At 36.5% G+C, this 15,958-nt stretch overlaps 1 protein-coding gene across 1 annotated transcript in view; it reads left to right on the top strand.

The window, feature by feature from the left end:
* The first annotated feature begins 6 nt into the window (after window positions 1-6).
* Window positions 7-15,958, top strand: part of FAM174A (family with sequence similarity 174 member A) — a 44,642-nt gene continuing 28,690 nt past the window's right edge. The window contains exon 1 of the mRNA XM_032275610.1: window positions 7-661. Coding sequence (XP_032131501.1) covers window positions 228-661 — 434 coding nt within the window. The 5' untranslated portion in view covers window positions 7-227. The remainder of the gene's footprint in view (window positions 662-15,958) is intronic.

Here is a 15,958-nt window from a genome sequence, read left to right as displayed (position 1 = left end):
CAAGTTAGTAACCGAAGGCGTCCTTAGCAGCAGTGGCCGCTGAGATGTACGAACTTCCGGTTCTCGCGGCAGCTGCAGCTGCCAGAGCCTCTGCCACCTGCCACGACCGGGCCTCTCCCTGGCGATTGGTCACCTCTTCTTTATTTTCGTCTGCGCCTATGGCCCCTTTTGGAGCCAGCGTGGCGGGCCCGGCGGCCCCCGGGTGGTGAGAGAGCAGTCTGGGAACGATGAAGGCCTCGCACTGCTGCTGCTGTCTCAGCCACCTCGTGGCTTCCGTCCTCCTCCTGCTGCTGCTGCCTGAGCTAAGCGGGCCCCTGGCAGTACTACTACAGGCAGCCGAAGCCGCACCAGGTCCTGGGCCTCCTGACCCTCGACCACGGACATTGCCGCCGCTGCCACCGGGCCCTACCGCTGCCCAGCAGCCGGGCCGTGGTTTAGCTGAAGCTGCGGGGCCGCGGGGCTCCGAGGGCGGCAATGGCAGCAGCCCTGGGGCCGGGCTTGAGGCGGAGGATCACGGAGGGAAGGCCGGGGAAGGCTCGGTGGGTGGCGGCCTTGCTGTGAGCCCCAACCCTGGCGACAAGCCCATGACCCAGCGGGCCCTGACAGTGTTGATGGTGGTGAGCGGCGCGGTGCTGGTGTACTTCGTGGTCAGGACGGTCAGGTGAGGCAAAGCCTCGGTGGGGCTCCCCGTGGGCCTGAGATGCGCAGGCCAGTGGTGTCCTCCAGCAAGGCCTGTGACCCTTTCCCCGTTCCCCAACATCAGGGGTTCCTGCCTAAGAGTGTGACTTGACTGTCTTAAAGCCCTGTTACCTTTGGGGCAATTTAAACCTACTACTAATTGCTGCCTTTTGTTTATAAATTAGCGCCCTACCTCCAAATCTCTTCATCTGACCTACGACCCACATCAGCCTCACAGGGCACCCTTTCTCTGAAGGGAAGATAATCTTTATTCCCTTGAATTTCGACAACTCTGCCTTGTAAAATACTTCTACCTTTCTACTCTACATTTTGCCAATGGTCAAAATTTTGCCAATCAGAATGCAAAGTCTTTAAAGACAGGATAACTATCTGGTAGGTTTATGAGTCTTATAAATTCTTGTACAGTGCTGCTACTTAATAGGAAATTAATATGTATTTGAGTGGATTGATAGTAGTATAGAGGTGCCTTATTATGGATATTTTATTTTTATAAAATTCGGGAGAAGAAAAGTTCTTCCTTACCATCAGTGTTACCTAGTATTAGCCTTTAATCTGCCACATAATTCGATTATACCAAATTACTTGAGAATCACCTTCCTGAAGAGTTAGTAAAAAGAGCCAAGACCTCACAATTAGGAGAATCCAGCAAAGAGACAAGGTGAAGGAAAGCTGTTTAGCTGTTTCCTTCCTTGTAAAATAAGTGTAGAGGGTAGATTTGAAGATTGTGCTGGTTTTTCGTTTTCCAAATTACTTCACATTTTCCCCATAGTTACGCTCTGTATTATAATTTAAAGTATTTCTTTTAACTGATTATTAAAAAGTTTCCCTTTAAACAAGTCATTATTATCATGAATGGAAAACGAACATCACTTGGCTGGTTGAAAAATAATGTAAGCCAGAGGTTCTTGACATGTGGGCCAGGGAACCACAGAGGTGGGAGTTTCACTTTGACCTCTTAGACCTCTTCAGGGGATCTACAGTATTAAAATTGTTTTCAAAATAATACATGCTGTTAAAGGCCTTACAAATAGTTGATAGATATTGTTTCAGATTCCACATTGCAACTAACTTTTACGAAACTGCTTGTCAAGTTTTGGTGTAGTAGTATGAAAAAGAAATAACCAGTAGTATATAAAAAGGTTATTAAAATTTTTCTTTCTATTACAAGTTTATATCCATGTGAAGATGGAATTACTTTGTAAGTTTCAACCAAACAGCACGCTGCAAAGGATTTAATGGAGAAGTAAATATAAAAATCTGTTTCCTATTTTTGTTTCTATTTTTTACCAACTTCTATCACCTTAAACCAGATATTAAAGGGATTTGGAAATAAAAATCTAAATGTCATTCTTTTTACATTTTTTTTTCTTTTGAAAATATAGTTACTTTTCATGGGAGTTATTTTAACCTGTAATGTGTTTACTTTTATTATTTTAAATCAGTTGATATGTATAGGTTTTCTCTGGTTTAATTAATATGTTAAAAGTTGATGTGTGTAATTCACATCATTGTAAGTTTTTTCAGGGTCCTGAGTAATTTTAAGAATGTAAAGAAATCCAAAACATTTGAGAACCACGGGTATAAGCAATATTATTACCGAGCTAGATAATATTGGTTTACAAAGGCTAGCAAATCTGTGCTCATACTCTGTTAAAGAAGTTAGAAAATGTTCTGGAAGTGTTTAAAACATATTACCACCAAATTGAGACTTTCTTCTTGATATAAAGAAAGATTAAAAGAATATTAAAACAAATTATTTTCCTCACTATATAACTAATGTTTAATGCTGTCTGTATATAGTTCCTATAAAATGGATATTTAATGCTGTCTGTATATAGTTGCTATAAAAATGCATGGCCTCTTGAGTGTTGTATCTCTTCGACATATAAATTATGGGTATAATGATAATTTGGTGGAGATATTCCTTGCTTGTTTTTCCTTTTGCTTCCTCTTTTTAATAATTTTAAATACACATATTTATTGTCATTGATTTTCTGTCATTATTGTTGTAAAACTTGGACAGTTACAGTCTTCCCAATCAGATTCTATTTGATGACTCAGAAACATGATGTGTGCTAACAGCCAAATTCTGAACTGTGGCTAATAAAAACTGCTTTCTTTAGACAGCATCTAACACATTCATGCAGTCCGAGTCCTACATTTAGTTGGCTGCCTGGCATCCAAGGCTTGATTGATGCTAACAGTGTCTGGGCAATGTTCAGAACTCATACTTTTTGCTTCCAGATTATCATTTTCTTCATTATTTTGGTGAATGCTCATTTTGGCTCCCATTTCAAAACTATGTGTGAGAGTGCACTGAAATTAGTTATTTGTGCCAAGGGAAAAGAATGGGCCAAAATCATTATTTTCTTAACTGATTTGAGGTGATGAGGAAAATATTTTACTTGTAAAATGTTATTACATTGAACTCCAGGAGACTTTCAAATTGTTTTGTTTTCAGCTAATTCAGTTATAATGAATATGTTGGTAGCAGTAACTTCCTTTTTGAGTAAACATCCCAAAGAATAGTCAGATTCTCCCTGTAAAATATATACACATACAAGGAACACAGTAGGGACAAAGTAGATTTCCTAAAATGAACACTTAATCTCTATGAGAAAAGACTTGTCTGTTTTAATCTCCCCTTTATCCTCAGTGCCGAACATCATGTGCAGCATATGATGGGCACTGAATAAGTGAATGAGCACTCTTCCTCCATTATATTGCTGAACAGGTAGGTGGTAAGGATTTGGAAATTTAAGAATAATTGCTACTTACTGATAGAACAAAGAAATGTGAAGATCTAAATTAATACTTATATTTCCTTCCTCTCAGTGGGACATTCTCCCCACAGTTTTGTTTAAGGCTGGGGGCGGGGAGAAACCACTCTAGATGGTTGTTAGTTTGAGCATGTATGATAATTATATAAAAGCAATTTTTGTCATAATTGAATAATGATTCTTACCTTAAAAGCAGGGAATTATTTCCTTTTTCATGCCATACCATTGCTGGTTTTTTACTTTTTATTCAGTTTGGTATATTGGAAGGAAATCAAGGCTTAGAGTTTAACCCTCTACTTTTTAAAAAAAAAAAACCTCTATGCTCTTTAGCAAGTGTCTTTCCAATTTCAAGAAAATATGATGCTCATGCTCATATGATGGAGATGAGCATGAAATTTATTATGATAGTCTTTATTTAAGCAGTGAATATTTATTCAGCTGACCAGTACTGGACACTGGGGATACAGTTTTGAGCAAAACAAGCATTTCTGCTTCCACAACCTGTAGTAGAGTAGCAGAGGGGCATTAATCAAATAATCACTAAGATAAGTACACAAAGGGTGCTATGAAAAGGCATTAAAATGCAGATCCTACTAATACATAGTGTATAGGAAATACACATTGTTAAGTTACTTTGAATGCTTAACCAACTCTATAAGCTAAGACACAACATTAGGTTTTTTCAAAGAACCATACTTTGTAACTGAAAGATTATTTTTGAGGTTTTACTTACCATCCTAATAGCTGATAGTTATTAATTGATAATTTATGTGTCAGATATAATGTCACATACCCTATGTGCATTTTCAAATTCTTGCAAAAACCTTCAAAGTAAGTAATAATATTCTTGCTAAGGAAATTTAGGCTGAACAAGGTTAAATAATTTGCCCGCGGGTGTGCTTGTAGGACCTGCTGGAACTTACCTAACATGCTTACCCATCATGCCACTTCCTGTAATCTTTTAAAGTGATATTGCACGTAAAGATGGCTAGCTTATTTATGGAGAAAAATAAAGTGGATAGCATGTGCCCAGTGCCATTTGGTTTAAAACATATGATTTTGTTGGATGTTAAACCTCCAAATTTTACTTTTTAAAAAAAAATCAGTTAATATTTATTGATTATCATGTTTGTACCAAGGTGAAATAATTTAATTTCCTACCTCAACTCCCTACATTCCTTCCCTCATCCAAAGATTTTCCTGATTTGCTAGACATAGTCATGGAATGGTAATATTTTAAAGAAACATCTGTTATTATGGTCACACATATTTCCACCTAAGTGAAGCAAGTCACTAATGATTTATGCATATGAGTTTAATAACCATTTCTCTTTTGTCTGGTTACTTAAGAAAATGAGTTAAGTTTTTTTTTTTCTCCTGCTAGTCCTATGTTCTAGCCCTATTTTCAGAATTATAAAATATGCCTAGAAATCACTTAATTTAAGCAAAACCAGGAATACTTTTGACTGTTTAACCATTTATGTATTTAATGACTGTCACTAATTGAGTAAATATTATTTACCGCCTATTATGTGTCAGTACTAAGCTCTGTGATGAGGATTAGTAGTGCACAAGGAAAATCCCTGCCTTCATGGAACTTCCATTATAATTGTTTATATATCTTTAGAAAGTGGAGTTTTCCTAACATGTAAATTGTCCTGGTTTGCCATTATTTATTAAGCCAGGCAGTTTGTATTAAATGTTTTGTATATAAAGAGACCCAGAAACTTGGAAATGTATTTAACAAGTACAAGCTCTCAAGTAATGGATATTTTTTTGCAATGATGAAACTTCCTTTCACAAAATGTTTACTCATACACTTAAAATATTCTGAAGTATCAAGTTAGTTTGTTATGTGGTCAAGTGCCAAAATACCAAGATGATGACATAACTGACATGGGGGTCACTGTAAAGTGATAACACAATGCTCTGTTTTTAAGTGATATTTGTTATGTGTGCAGTTCTAGGAGGTAAAAGTGAAGATGTACTAATTTGTTGGGGGTGTTGAGGCCAGAGCAGTGCTCCCTAACCTTGCTCATATATGCCACACATAGAGATCTTTATTGGGTAAATGTATGAGACCACCTACCCTGATATTATTCACCTGTGACCCTGCCTAGTGCTCTCAAGAGCTGAGAAGATCTTTGTCTCACTATATCAATAACCATTTGCTTTTATGGTACCCTGGCTGGGGAGATTTGTAGGGCAATACTGAATGTGGACTATGTAAAGTAGTTTGACAAGTTATATATGAACTACCTTTAAACCCACAGAAATCTGTTTCTGATAAATTTAAATGTTATATCTCTCAAACTGTTCAGAACATTAGGACTTCAAAGATAATAAAGACATCATATTTATGTTCAAGGAGCTTATCTAGTAGAGGAGCACCACTGCTTTTTGTGGTAATAAACTGAACTTTTGAGAATACAGCAGCAAGAAATCAAGCTATTTGGAGAAGGCTGCTCTTGAATCTCATTCCCATTGGACAAGGCTAGGTGAAAAGTCACTTATGGCATAGAAAAAACTATTATATTCATATAGAAGTCTGAAATCTTTAACTCTAGTCAGCATGAATCTTTTACAAGCTTGCCGTGTAACTGAATCTATTTTCTGTTGACCTTTACTTCTTGAATATATTTCATTTCACTCTTAACTGTGTGGCCAGGGTGAAGTATTAGATTAGAGCTATAGAAAGGGGCCCATTTAAGAAGGGACTATCCAGTTTTGTTTAAATGCCAGTAATGGGGAAAGAGCCAGTACAGAAGGAAATATTGAAGATATGGGAAAGGAAGATTGAGAAGACAGGAATAAATAAAGCCCTTGCCATAGGACAGGAGAGAGGTTCTCCATTGAAATGTTCCCATTTCCATACCTTTCATTCTCTCTTAATGTTTTTTGCAATTTGGCTTCTAATTCTAGCACTCTAGAATTACTCATGCAGAAGATGATTAATAACCACATTTTCTCAGTTTCATGGATATTTTCCCCTCTTTTCTGTAGCACTCAGTGTACTGGTTCTTACTTTGGCTTCTGAAACATCTCTTCAGATTTTCTTCTTACCTCCTTGAGTATTTCATCCCCAGCTTCTTCATGAATTTCTTATTCCATGAACTCTTCTTCCTAATTAGGACTTTTCGTACAACACTAATGTCTGGAGAGCGGGGTTTAGCCCCTAAAGGCCCAGTCCAGTTCCTAGAATACACAGAGATCCACTGAATTTTTGTGGAAGAGAGACTTTCACCTCCCAACTGTCAGTGTTTTCTGGGCCCTTTCTTAAATTTTTTCTGCTTTCACTGTCCATGTTCCCTGGGTGATCTGTCAAAAATTCTTTTCCTTAATGGCCGCCTCTAAGCTGTTAATTGCTTTCTGAATTACAGACATATATAGCCAGCCAACTTCTTACTGGATAGATGATTCAGACTTGTTTTCAAGTTTAGGCTTGCAACAATCATTTTTATCCCTGGACAAATCTTATTGCATGCACTTTATAAGGTGAATAACACCATCATCTACACAGTTTCTCAAACGAGAAACCTGAGCCATCCCATGTCTCTCTTTTGCTTACGATTTATATACAGTCATCCAATTTCAATTGTTAACTATTTCTTGACTACATAACTGCTTTGTGAGCTCAATTAACCTTCCATTAGTTTAGGTTCACATCACTAGGTTTTTGTGCAATTGTTTCTAACTCTTTTCCACTTCAACGGTCTCTTTTTCAATTTATTATCCACACTGAACAGATGGTGTTCCCTCTGAGATGTAAATCTGTCATGCTATGTGTGTGCTTATAATCCTTTATTGCTATACTGTCCAATGTGGTATCCAGTAGGTACAGGTGGCTATTTAAAAACTTACATTAGTTGGGTACAATGGCTTCTGTTTGTAATCCCAACACTTTGGGAGGCCAAGGTGGGAGAACCTCTTGAGTACAGGAGTTTGAGACCAGCTTGGGCAACATAGTGGGAACCCATAAAAAAAATACATATATATGTATGTGTGTGTGTGTGTGTGTATATATATATATATATGATAACACATATATGTGTATGTATACATGTATATATGTGTATGTGTAAAAAGTGTGTGTGTGTGTGTGTGTGTGTGTGTGTGTAAACCGGGCATGGTGGTGCAGGCCTCAAAGTTCCAGCTGCTTGGGAGGCTGAAATGGGAGGATCATTCAACCCTAGGATATCAAGACTGCAGTGTGTCATGATCACGCTACGCTACTGCACTCTACCCTTAGTGACAGAGTAAGACCTTGTCTCAAACAAACAAACAAAACCTCAGTTGATGAAAAATAAAATGTAAAATTCCAGTTCTTTAGATACACTAGCTACATTTCTTTTATTTATTTATGTATTTAGAGATAAGGTATGGCTCAACTCAGTATAATCTCTGCCTTCCAGGTTCAAGCCACTCACCCACCTCAACCTCCCAAGCAGGTGGGACTACAGGTGCATGTCATCACACCCGGCTAATTAATGTATTTTTTATAGAGATTTGGTTTTGCCATGTTGCCCAAGCTGGTCTTGAACTAGTGAGCTCAAGTGGTCTGCCTGCCTTGGCCTCCCAAAGTGCTGGGATTACATGTGTGACTCACTTCACCCGGCCGACTAGCCACATTTTAAGAACTAAATAATCACATGTTGTTAGTGGCAACTATATTGGACAGAACAATGCAGAATATGTCCATCATTGCAGAAAGTTCTATTGGGCAGCACAGTTCTATGGCATTTTGTGGGATAATGTTCATACTCTTTAGTTTAGTATTTAATTACCTCCTTAATCAGATTCTTTCTCATCATTTTTTTTGTTTTATATTGTGTTCCAGCCTCTAGTGCACTATATTTTTATGGAAGGACGTTTTTCAATGAGTGGAATTCTTTGCATTCATTCTTTTTTTCTTCTCTTGTTTAACTCCTGGTTGTCTTTGAAGATGAAATGGAACATGTACTCTACTGGGAAATCTCTGTGATACCAGACCATTTTGAAAATACCTGTGTTATGACATTATTTCCAGTGGACTATAATAGTTTAGTAGTTGGTTCTGTTACACTGTTTGTTTTTTGTGCCTTATTTAGAAAATAGTAGATTTTCACATTTTCTGAATTAATATCAAAAGGAAATTAGAAATAATGTATCAGGTTGGGCGTTGTGGCTTATACCTGTAATTCCAGCATTTTGAGATTGCAAGGCAAGAGAACTGCTTGAGTGCAGGGGTAGAGACCAGCAACGTAGCGAGACCTCATCTCTGCTAAAATAATACAAAAAATAATAATAAATGTGGGGACCTGTGGTCCCAACTCAGGAGACTGAAGTGAATTACTGGAGCCTAGGAGATCAAGGCTGCAGTGACCCCTGTTTGCACCACTGCATTCCAGCCTGGGAAACAGATGAGATCCTGTCAAAAAAAAAAAAAAAGAAATTAAGAAGGGAGGAGGAGGAGGAGGAGGAGGAAGAGGAGGAGGAGGAAAGAGAAAGGAGAGGAATAAAAACTGAAATAATATATGAGAAATCAAAAGCAAAACATGTAAATAAAGATTAGAAATATGAGGTAGCTATGGGAGAGAGGTATTAATATCAATCCTGCAATAATGTAGTCATTTTAACTCATTCCAATTCCATACTGAAAACTCGTGATACATGGTCATGCATAAAAGTCAATTGTTTGGTTTTTTTTTAATGGGTGTATATTACTTGCATGTATTTACCCAAGATAATGTGGAGATAATTCACCAGTGTATATATAACATGAATGCAGTCCTCAGGTTATTAGAGTACAACCAGAAAATGCATTCCCCTATAATTGATAGAGGTTGAATCTAGGACAAAATGGAGAACCTAGATTGAGATGCTTCTGGTTAGTTATTACAAAGATTTTTTGAAAACAAAATCAGCAGCATTTGAACATTGATATCAGCTGGTAGCAGTGCTCAGGTGGTAATGCTCTATGAATACACTCCACCAGTGTATCTGGACCAATGATTGCTATAGAAAGCATCTATTCTGACTAGATTGTCTTTATGCCATGCTAGTTGTTAAATAGCTAAATATCTTGAGTATCACCCCTACTCCTACTTTTCAAAGTTCTTAAGTTCTTTTGTCATGATTTCCAGTGCCCATTGTAGTATTTTTCTTCTGTATTATTGCATTTGATTTTAATTTTATCTTTGTTGAAGACCACATTAAAAAAAAACTCATGTTTGATCTTTTCTAAAATATGAGAAATATAGTAAAATGTTGAAATTGGGTTGAAAGATATGTTGGTAATTTGCATTGTTTGGTATGATATAAAAGATCTAGAGAAATACTTCAATCGTAAATTGATAATCTTATAGTAACTTAAATTATTTTTTTAAGAAATCAGTTTTTCCTTGGTGTTTTTGGAGAAATTTTTATTGCTATATTCCTTAATACTCTTTTTTTTTTCTGGAAGAAGAAATTGATAGAGAGTTAACAATTCATAGAATAACATGAAGATATTAACGATTATAAGATTTTGGTTGCCATGTAATGTCAATTCTTTCTGTGTAGCCGAACTGTATTATGTTTTTGTGATGTAAAAGTGGTAACATATAGTATGGTTTGATTTTAGTTATGTTGTAATTTTATGTATCCATCAGTCATCACAGTAGTAAAGCAAAACATCCAAATGATAAAATTGTCTCTTATGTTTCTGTGCTAATTATATATATGTGTGTAATTTTTCATACACACCTTTATTCCTCTAGTTAATATTATAGTTTTAGTTTTAACTTTCTTTTATTACTAGAATGTATAGAACATTCACATTTTTAATATATGTTACGTGTTAATAAAATATGACATAAGTATAACCTTGTGTTATTACTTATAATTCTTGTTTAAAGGAACTATTATTTTTCCTGTCATTAGGTATACTGTAGACACCTTAAATTTATATAGATGTATACAGAAAACTTTATAAAATTATTTGATAAACCTTATTTCATTTGAGATATTATCTCACTCTGAGGTAAATAGATAATTTTTCAAATTTGGAAACTGATATGAGAAGCTAAGTATTTTAATCAGGATAGTGCAAGCTACAGTTGAACAAACAACTTCAATCTGAATGGCTTTAAAATAACATTTTATTTTTCCTTTAAGAAAATTCAGCTGCGTATTTGGGCTATCCTCCAAGACAGTTGTCCTCCATGTGGTATCAGCAATTTAGCTGCCTTTAATGTTTGGTTTTGCCATGTCAACATATGTTCTTCACAGTTGTTGGAGCGTGGTGAGAGACACTAGAGAATACACAGGAGCTTTCAAATGCCTTAATCTAGAAATGACACAGTTACTTCTGTTCATGTTTTATTGACCAGTCCTAGTGATGAGCCTAATATGGGAAGTAAGTAGGTACTAAGTGGGTGAGGGAGGTCAAGATTTGAGGAACACTGATAATATCTACCACATGAAGTGATAGACCAAAGGTCATATTGCTGGAAGAGTGCCCAAGCTCCTGCAGAACTCAGAGTTTGAATTCTAATTTTGCCATTTCTTCTATATTATTCAGTGAGTTTCTGAAGTGATTGATTGATTATATTTTACTCTTTCATTGGAAATTTGCATCTTACAAAATGGCAAAACAAATTTCTGTTGAGCCTGGAAATAATAAACACTTTATACTTTTACCATTAGCTTGATCTGCACAATCTCCCTGTGTTGTCCTATAAATTATATGTACTATACTAGATACACATTGATACCCATTGCAAAACTATCCTAATTCTTCAAAAAGTAATGCTGCCACAGATAATGAACAAAATGAATCTACTCTTTAATTGCCTTTTCTTATTTTCTTTTCACTGTCCACTGCTTACTATGTATATTTTTTTCTATTCCATAGCTTCTGGCTTCTCTGAGTTTTTGCTTTCTTGTGATCTATGACTCATCATTGTCTTTGTTCTATGTACTATCATTTTGACTCCTTTAGTCTTTATCACCCATTAAAACTGCCTCATGTTTATGTGTGCATATATATGTGCATATTTTCTTCTATATTGACTTCCTAAACTTGATATTCCAATTGGGTTATTTTATCTTTATAGGTTAGGCCACATCATCCATCGGTCACAATCTAGCCTAGGGATTGACAGTCCTAGTTTAGAAAGGTGCTCATCCCAGGCTTATATTAGTTACTAGTGGGAATAAGCAATTTTTCATGGTAGAAAATATGATTAACCATTGCTGCCCATTCATAAAAAAGTATGAGTGGAGCAGTTTTTCTGAGAACTAGGGGAAGCAGATATGACAGATTCCATGATGTCGTGTCTTGTGCATTGTTTTAATAATTTTTCCATATTTTTTGGTGGAATCCTAATGTATAAGCTGACTAAAAGCAACATTGCACTGCTTGGCTACACCTCCACAGAAACCTAGGACACGAAAGAGCCCAGTTTGAAAACAGTCATGTTCTTCAATTTGGGCTGCCAAATCTCTGAGGAAAGAATGTGGTGGAAAGGATATGATGATCTACAAGGAGATGAGAAAACTGTGCTAGGCTAAGAAAATTAGTATAAAATGAAGCTATGAAAAGTTAGTGGGCTTTTTTGTGTCAGTGTTATTTTAGACTGAAAATTGTTGAGAAAACATTTGATTAGCTTATTCAAAGTGGAAGGATTGCTAATAGAACCTGCCTGAAAGATTCTTTTTTTTTTTTTTTTTTGAGGCGGAGTTTCGCTCTTGTTACCCAGGCTGGAGTGCAATGGCGCGATCTCGGCTCACCGCTACCTCCACCTCCCGGGTTCAGGCAATTCTCCTGCCCCAGCCTCCTGAGTCGCTGGGATTACAGGCACGCACCACTATGCCCAGCTAATTTTTTGTATTTTCAGTAGAGACGGGGTTTCACCATGTTGACCAGGATGGTCTCGATCTCTTGACCTCATGATCCACCCGCCTCGGCCTCCCACAGTGCTGGGATTACAGGCTTGAGCCACCGCGCCCGGCCGAAAGATTCTTAAAGAGTGTCACAAGGAAACACATCTAGGTGACATACGATAGTAATGTGGCTCAGAGAAACTAAGATGTTAATTGCCCTTATCGATTAGGAGGTATTTAGCTATAAATAATGTAATATCCCATTAAAAGTGAGTTAAACACAAGGAAATATTTTGTTGTTGTCATTTACTTACCACGTGTATGAACAGGTCCAGGTTTGGTTCAGTGGCTTTGGGAGATGATTAAGAATTCCATATTTTGGCGGGGTGCAGGGGCTCATACCTGTAATCCCAGCACTTTGGGAAGCCAGGGCAGGTGGATCACCTGAAGTCAGGAGTTTGAGACCAGCCTGGCCAACATGGTGAAAACTCGTCCAATGAGAATTGCTTGAACCCAGGAGGCAGGGGTTGCAGTGAGCTGAGATCATGCCACTGCACTCCAGCCTGGGCAACAGAGTGAGGCTTTGTCTCAAAAAAATAATAATAATTCTGTATTTTTCTATTTTTGCTTTTCTATAGGATGGCTACCTCTGCTCTAAATAATATATTCTCACACAATAGTATCTTAAGCAGGAAGGAGGGAAAGGACCATGAAAAGAGGCCTTCTCTATGCTTCTGTTTTGTTTTGTTTTTTAATCAGGGAGAAAAATATTTCCTGGAAACCCCACTACCAGAGACATCCCCTTCTATCTCATTTGTCTGAACTGCTTCATCTGCTTACTCCTAGACAATGACTAGCAAAAGGAAAATTATATTTTCATGACTGGTTTGAATTGATTATTATGGCCATTATGTACTCCTAGGGCTGGGCTCAGTTGCTCTCTAAACAAAATCATGTTTCTGTTAAGCCAGAAGAAAGTTGCCTCTAAACAAAGCAGATTCTATTACTCTGATCAAAATTAAGAGAGAGACTCATCAGAACAACAACTAATCAAAACAACATAATTGTACTTGTTAATGCAAGTAGCTGCCAAGTTATTATTTTTTACTACACAGGGATGAACTAGGCAATATAGCTCAACTAAAACAATTATCTAGTGTGATATAATGTAAGATAGTTGTTTTGAGGATCAACAGACTGTTTTGTCAACTAATTTTGTGACCTCGATTAAAATCACTTAGATTCCTTAGGAATACCTTTTGTCTCAATGTTTTAAAACTCAGACTCACTAGTCACATTACTTATGTATGAATCTTAGCTCTACCATTCACTGTCCCAAATGTAATTTTCTGTAATTTCTGCCTTTCTATGGATGAAATGAGGCTACTTAACCTGTAGGATAGTTATGAGGATCAGATAGTGTTTATGAGCTGTTTAGCTCAATGCCTGGCATATGTGCATGCACAGAAGACATCAGCTCTTCATAGTCACATGTTTTTGTATCTGGAATTGCAATTCTAATTTATCTGGGGAGTTTTACTATAATGTTTTTAATACCTCCATCTCATAAATCATTGCTATTATTATCACTATTTTTATTTTTATACTTTAATTTTCTCACTTATAAAATAGAAGCTTTAAATATGTATACAAATAATGTTATGCATTATAATTATATGTATACTTGTATTATTTATATCTTAAATCTCTATGTATTTTTATATATGTATATTTATCTATATGTATACCTGTGTGGTACCTGACTGCTAAAGCTATAATTAGCAAGATGATAGATCTGATGGGGCTGTAGACAGCATCAGTATAAGGGGAATAAAAGGAGATTATAGGATAATTCGGAAAACGCTGGTTATAGAACCAGTGAGAGGCCACAAAGGATGAATCTTGGGGATACTAAACATGTAGATAGAACTTTAATGTTGATTGTGAAATAAATCCATGCTGAACTTTTAGAAATGGAGGTCAGAAGAATTATCAAGACCCACATCCTGAGCATTAGGGCCTAAAAGGGAAAACAAATCCATGTCAGGACAAAGAGGAGAGATGACAAGGAAACTGTGCCACATACTCTCATATGGAATACTTCAAAGCCAAACTATATAACAATGATGTAGGATTTACTTTACCTGGGAGTGTTTGCCAATATGCCCTCAAACAGGAGACAAATCTAAGCACAGGAACTGATTGTATGTACTGAATTACAAGAAGTTGGGAGAGAAAAGGTATCTCTCAAGGAAAACAAGGTTACAGTGTTCTGAACATGCATGAACATGCTTTTGATTGTTTTTTTTTCTTTTTTTTTTTTTTTTACTTTTAGGTGTTAACAGTGAGCACTTTACTAGAACTCAGCAGTAGCAGGATACCTCGTTGGAGGAACTTTCTACTTAATGATGCACGTGGTCAAGATTGTGGAAGGGGACAGAGCTTGATAACTGTCAGGCTAATAGAAAGGGCTTTAAAAAATAATGAAAAAATGCTAAAGGAATTCAAAATACAGTAGTTTGTGAACTGCAGCATAGAGTCACATACATTTTAATAGTTCCTGAGAGTTTACGTCAAGGTCACTAATTATAATGATCCTGAGAGATTAAAAAGAGACTTTTTAAAAAATCTCATTATCTTCTGTATAGGAAGGCAGGAATATCTTTAGCATTGAATATGGCTCCGTATAGAATGCTGAGTAGTTAAAATTAGAACAAAAATCCAGTTTCGCTTTCGAAAGGATAAACTTCAGTTATTCATAGTGTTTATGAAGGAAAACTCTGTTTTTAGAATATGGTAAATTTGCATACCCAAAGGACAGAAATAAAACTACTCAGCATAGGATAAAAGCTAAATATTAGTGATTCTAGTTAGGGTAGATTATGACCATACCTAAAACATTATAAATGAAATCTTAGAACTCCTGATGTGAGTACATGTTTAATATATTTAAATATTCTAGTACTTTTTTTTTGTCCTGAGTCAGAAAACTGTTGACCTCCAAAGGTCTATATTAGTATTTAAAATTTGGCAAGGTTCCTTAGATTTTGTTGTGGTATGTATCTGGAAATATTCTTTCAGGCTTCTTTTATTCAAGGTTATGATTTATATATACAATTTAGACATCTTTTTAATGCAGAGAAAATAGAAGATATATTGTGAATATTTCTAATTTAGTCAATTTATTTAGCAATATTTATCAGTCATCAACTTTATGGCATAAGTTATATGCTGTGGCTGCTGTGGTGAATAAGAACAGATATAGCTCCTGCTCTCACAAAACCAAATATCTAGTAGGGATGACAAATAGTTACTTAAATAAGTATACAAGTGAACTTTACATAAGCACTTTAAAGGACATGTACATAGGTTCAGTGAAAGCCAATAGTAGAAGTCTGTGACCTAGCTAGATAGAACAGAAAAGGATTTCCGAGGAAGTTGTATTTAAACTGACAGCTGAAAGATGAACAGGCGTTCACACAGCAGTATTGTGGTAGGTGGGAAAAGAGTGTGAGGCCAATGGCGGAGAAAGCATGGACATCATGAGGAACTGAGAGAAGGCTGTGTGGCTGAAGTAGAGAACCTGGAGTGGAATGTGAAGAGCAAGGTGAGGCTACAGATGAAAGTATGAGCCA

Source organism: Sapajus apella, unplaced genomic scaffold (assembly GCF_009761245.1).
Source record: "Sapajus apella isolate SASKATOON/1434 unplaced genomic scaffold, GSC_monkey_1.0 scaffold1, whole genome shotgun sequence".
Lineage (NCBI taxonomy): Eukaryota > Metazoa > Chordata > Mammalia > Primates > Cebidae > Sapajus > Sapajus apella.
The sequence above is the reverse complement of the archived record's forward strand: the minus strand, read 5'-3'. Positions and strand labels throughout refer to the sequence as shown.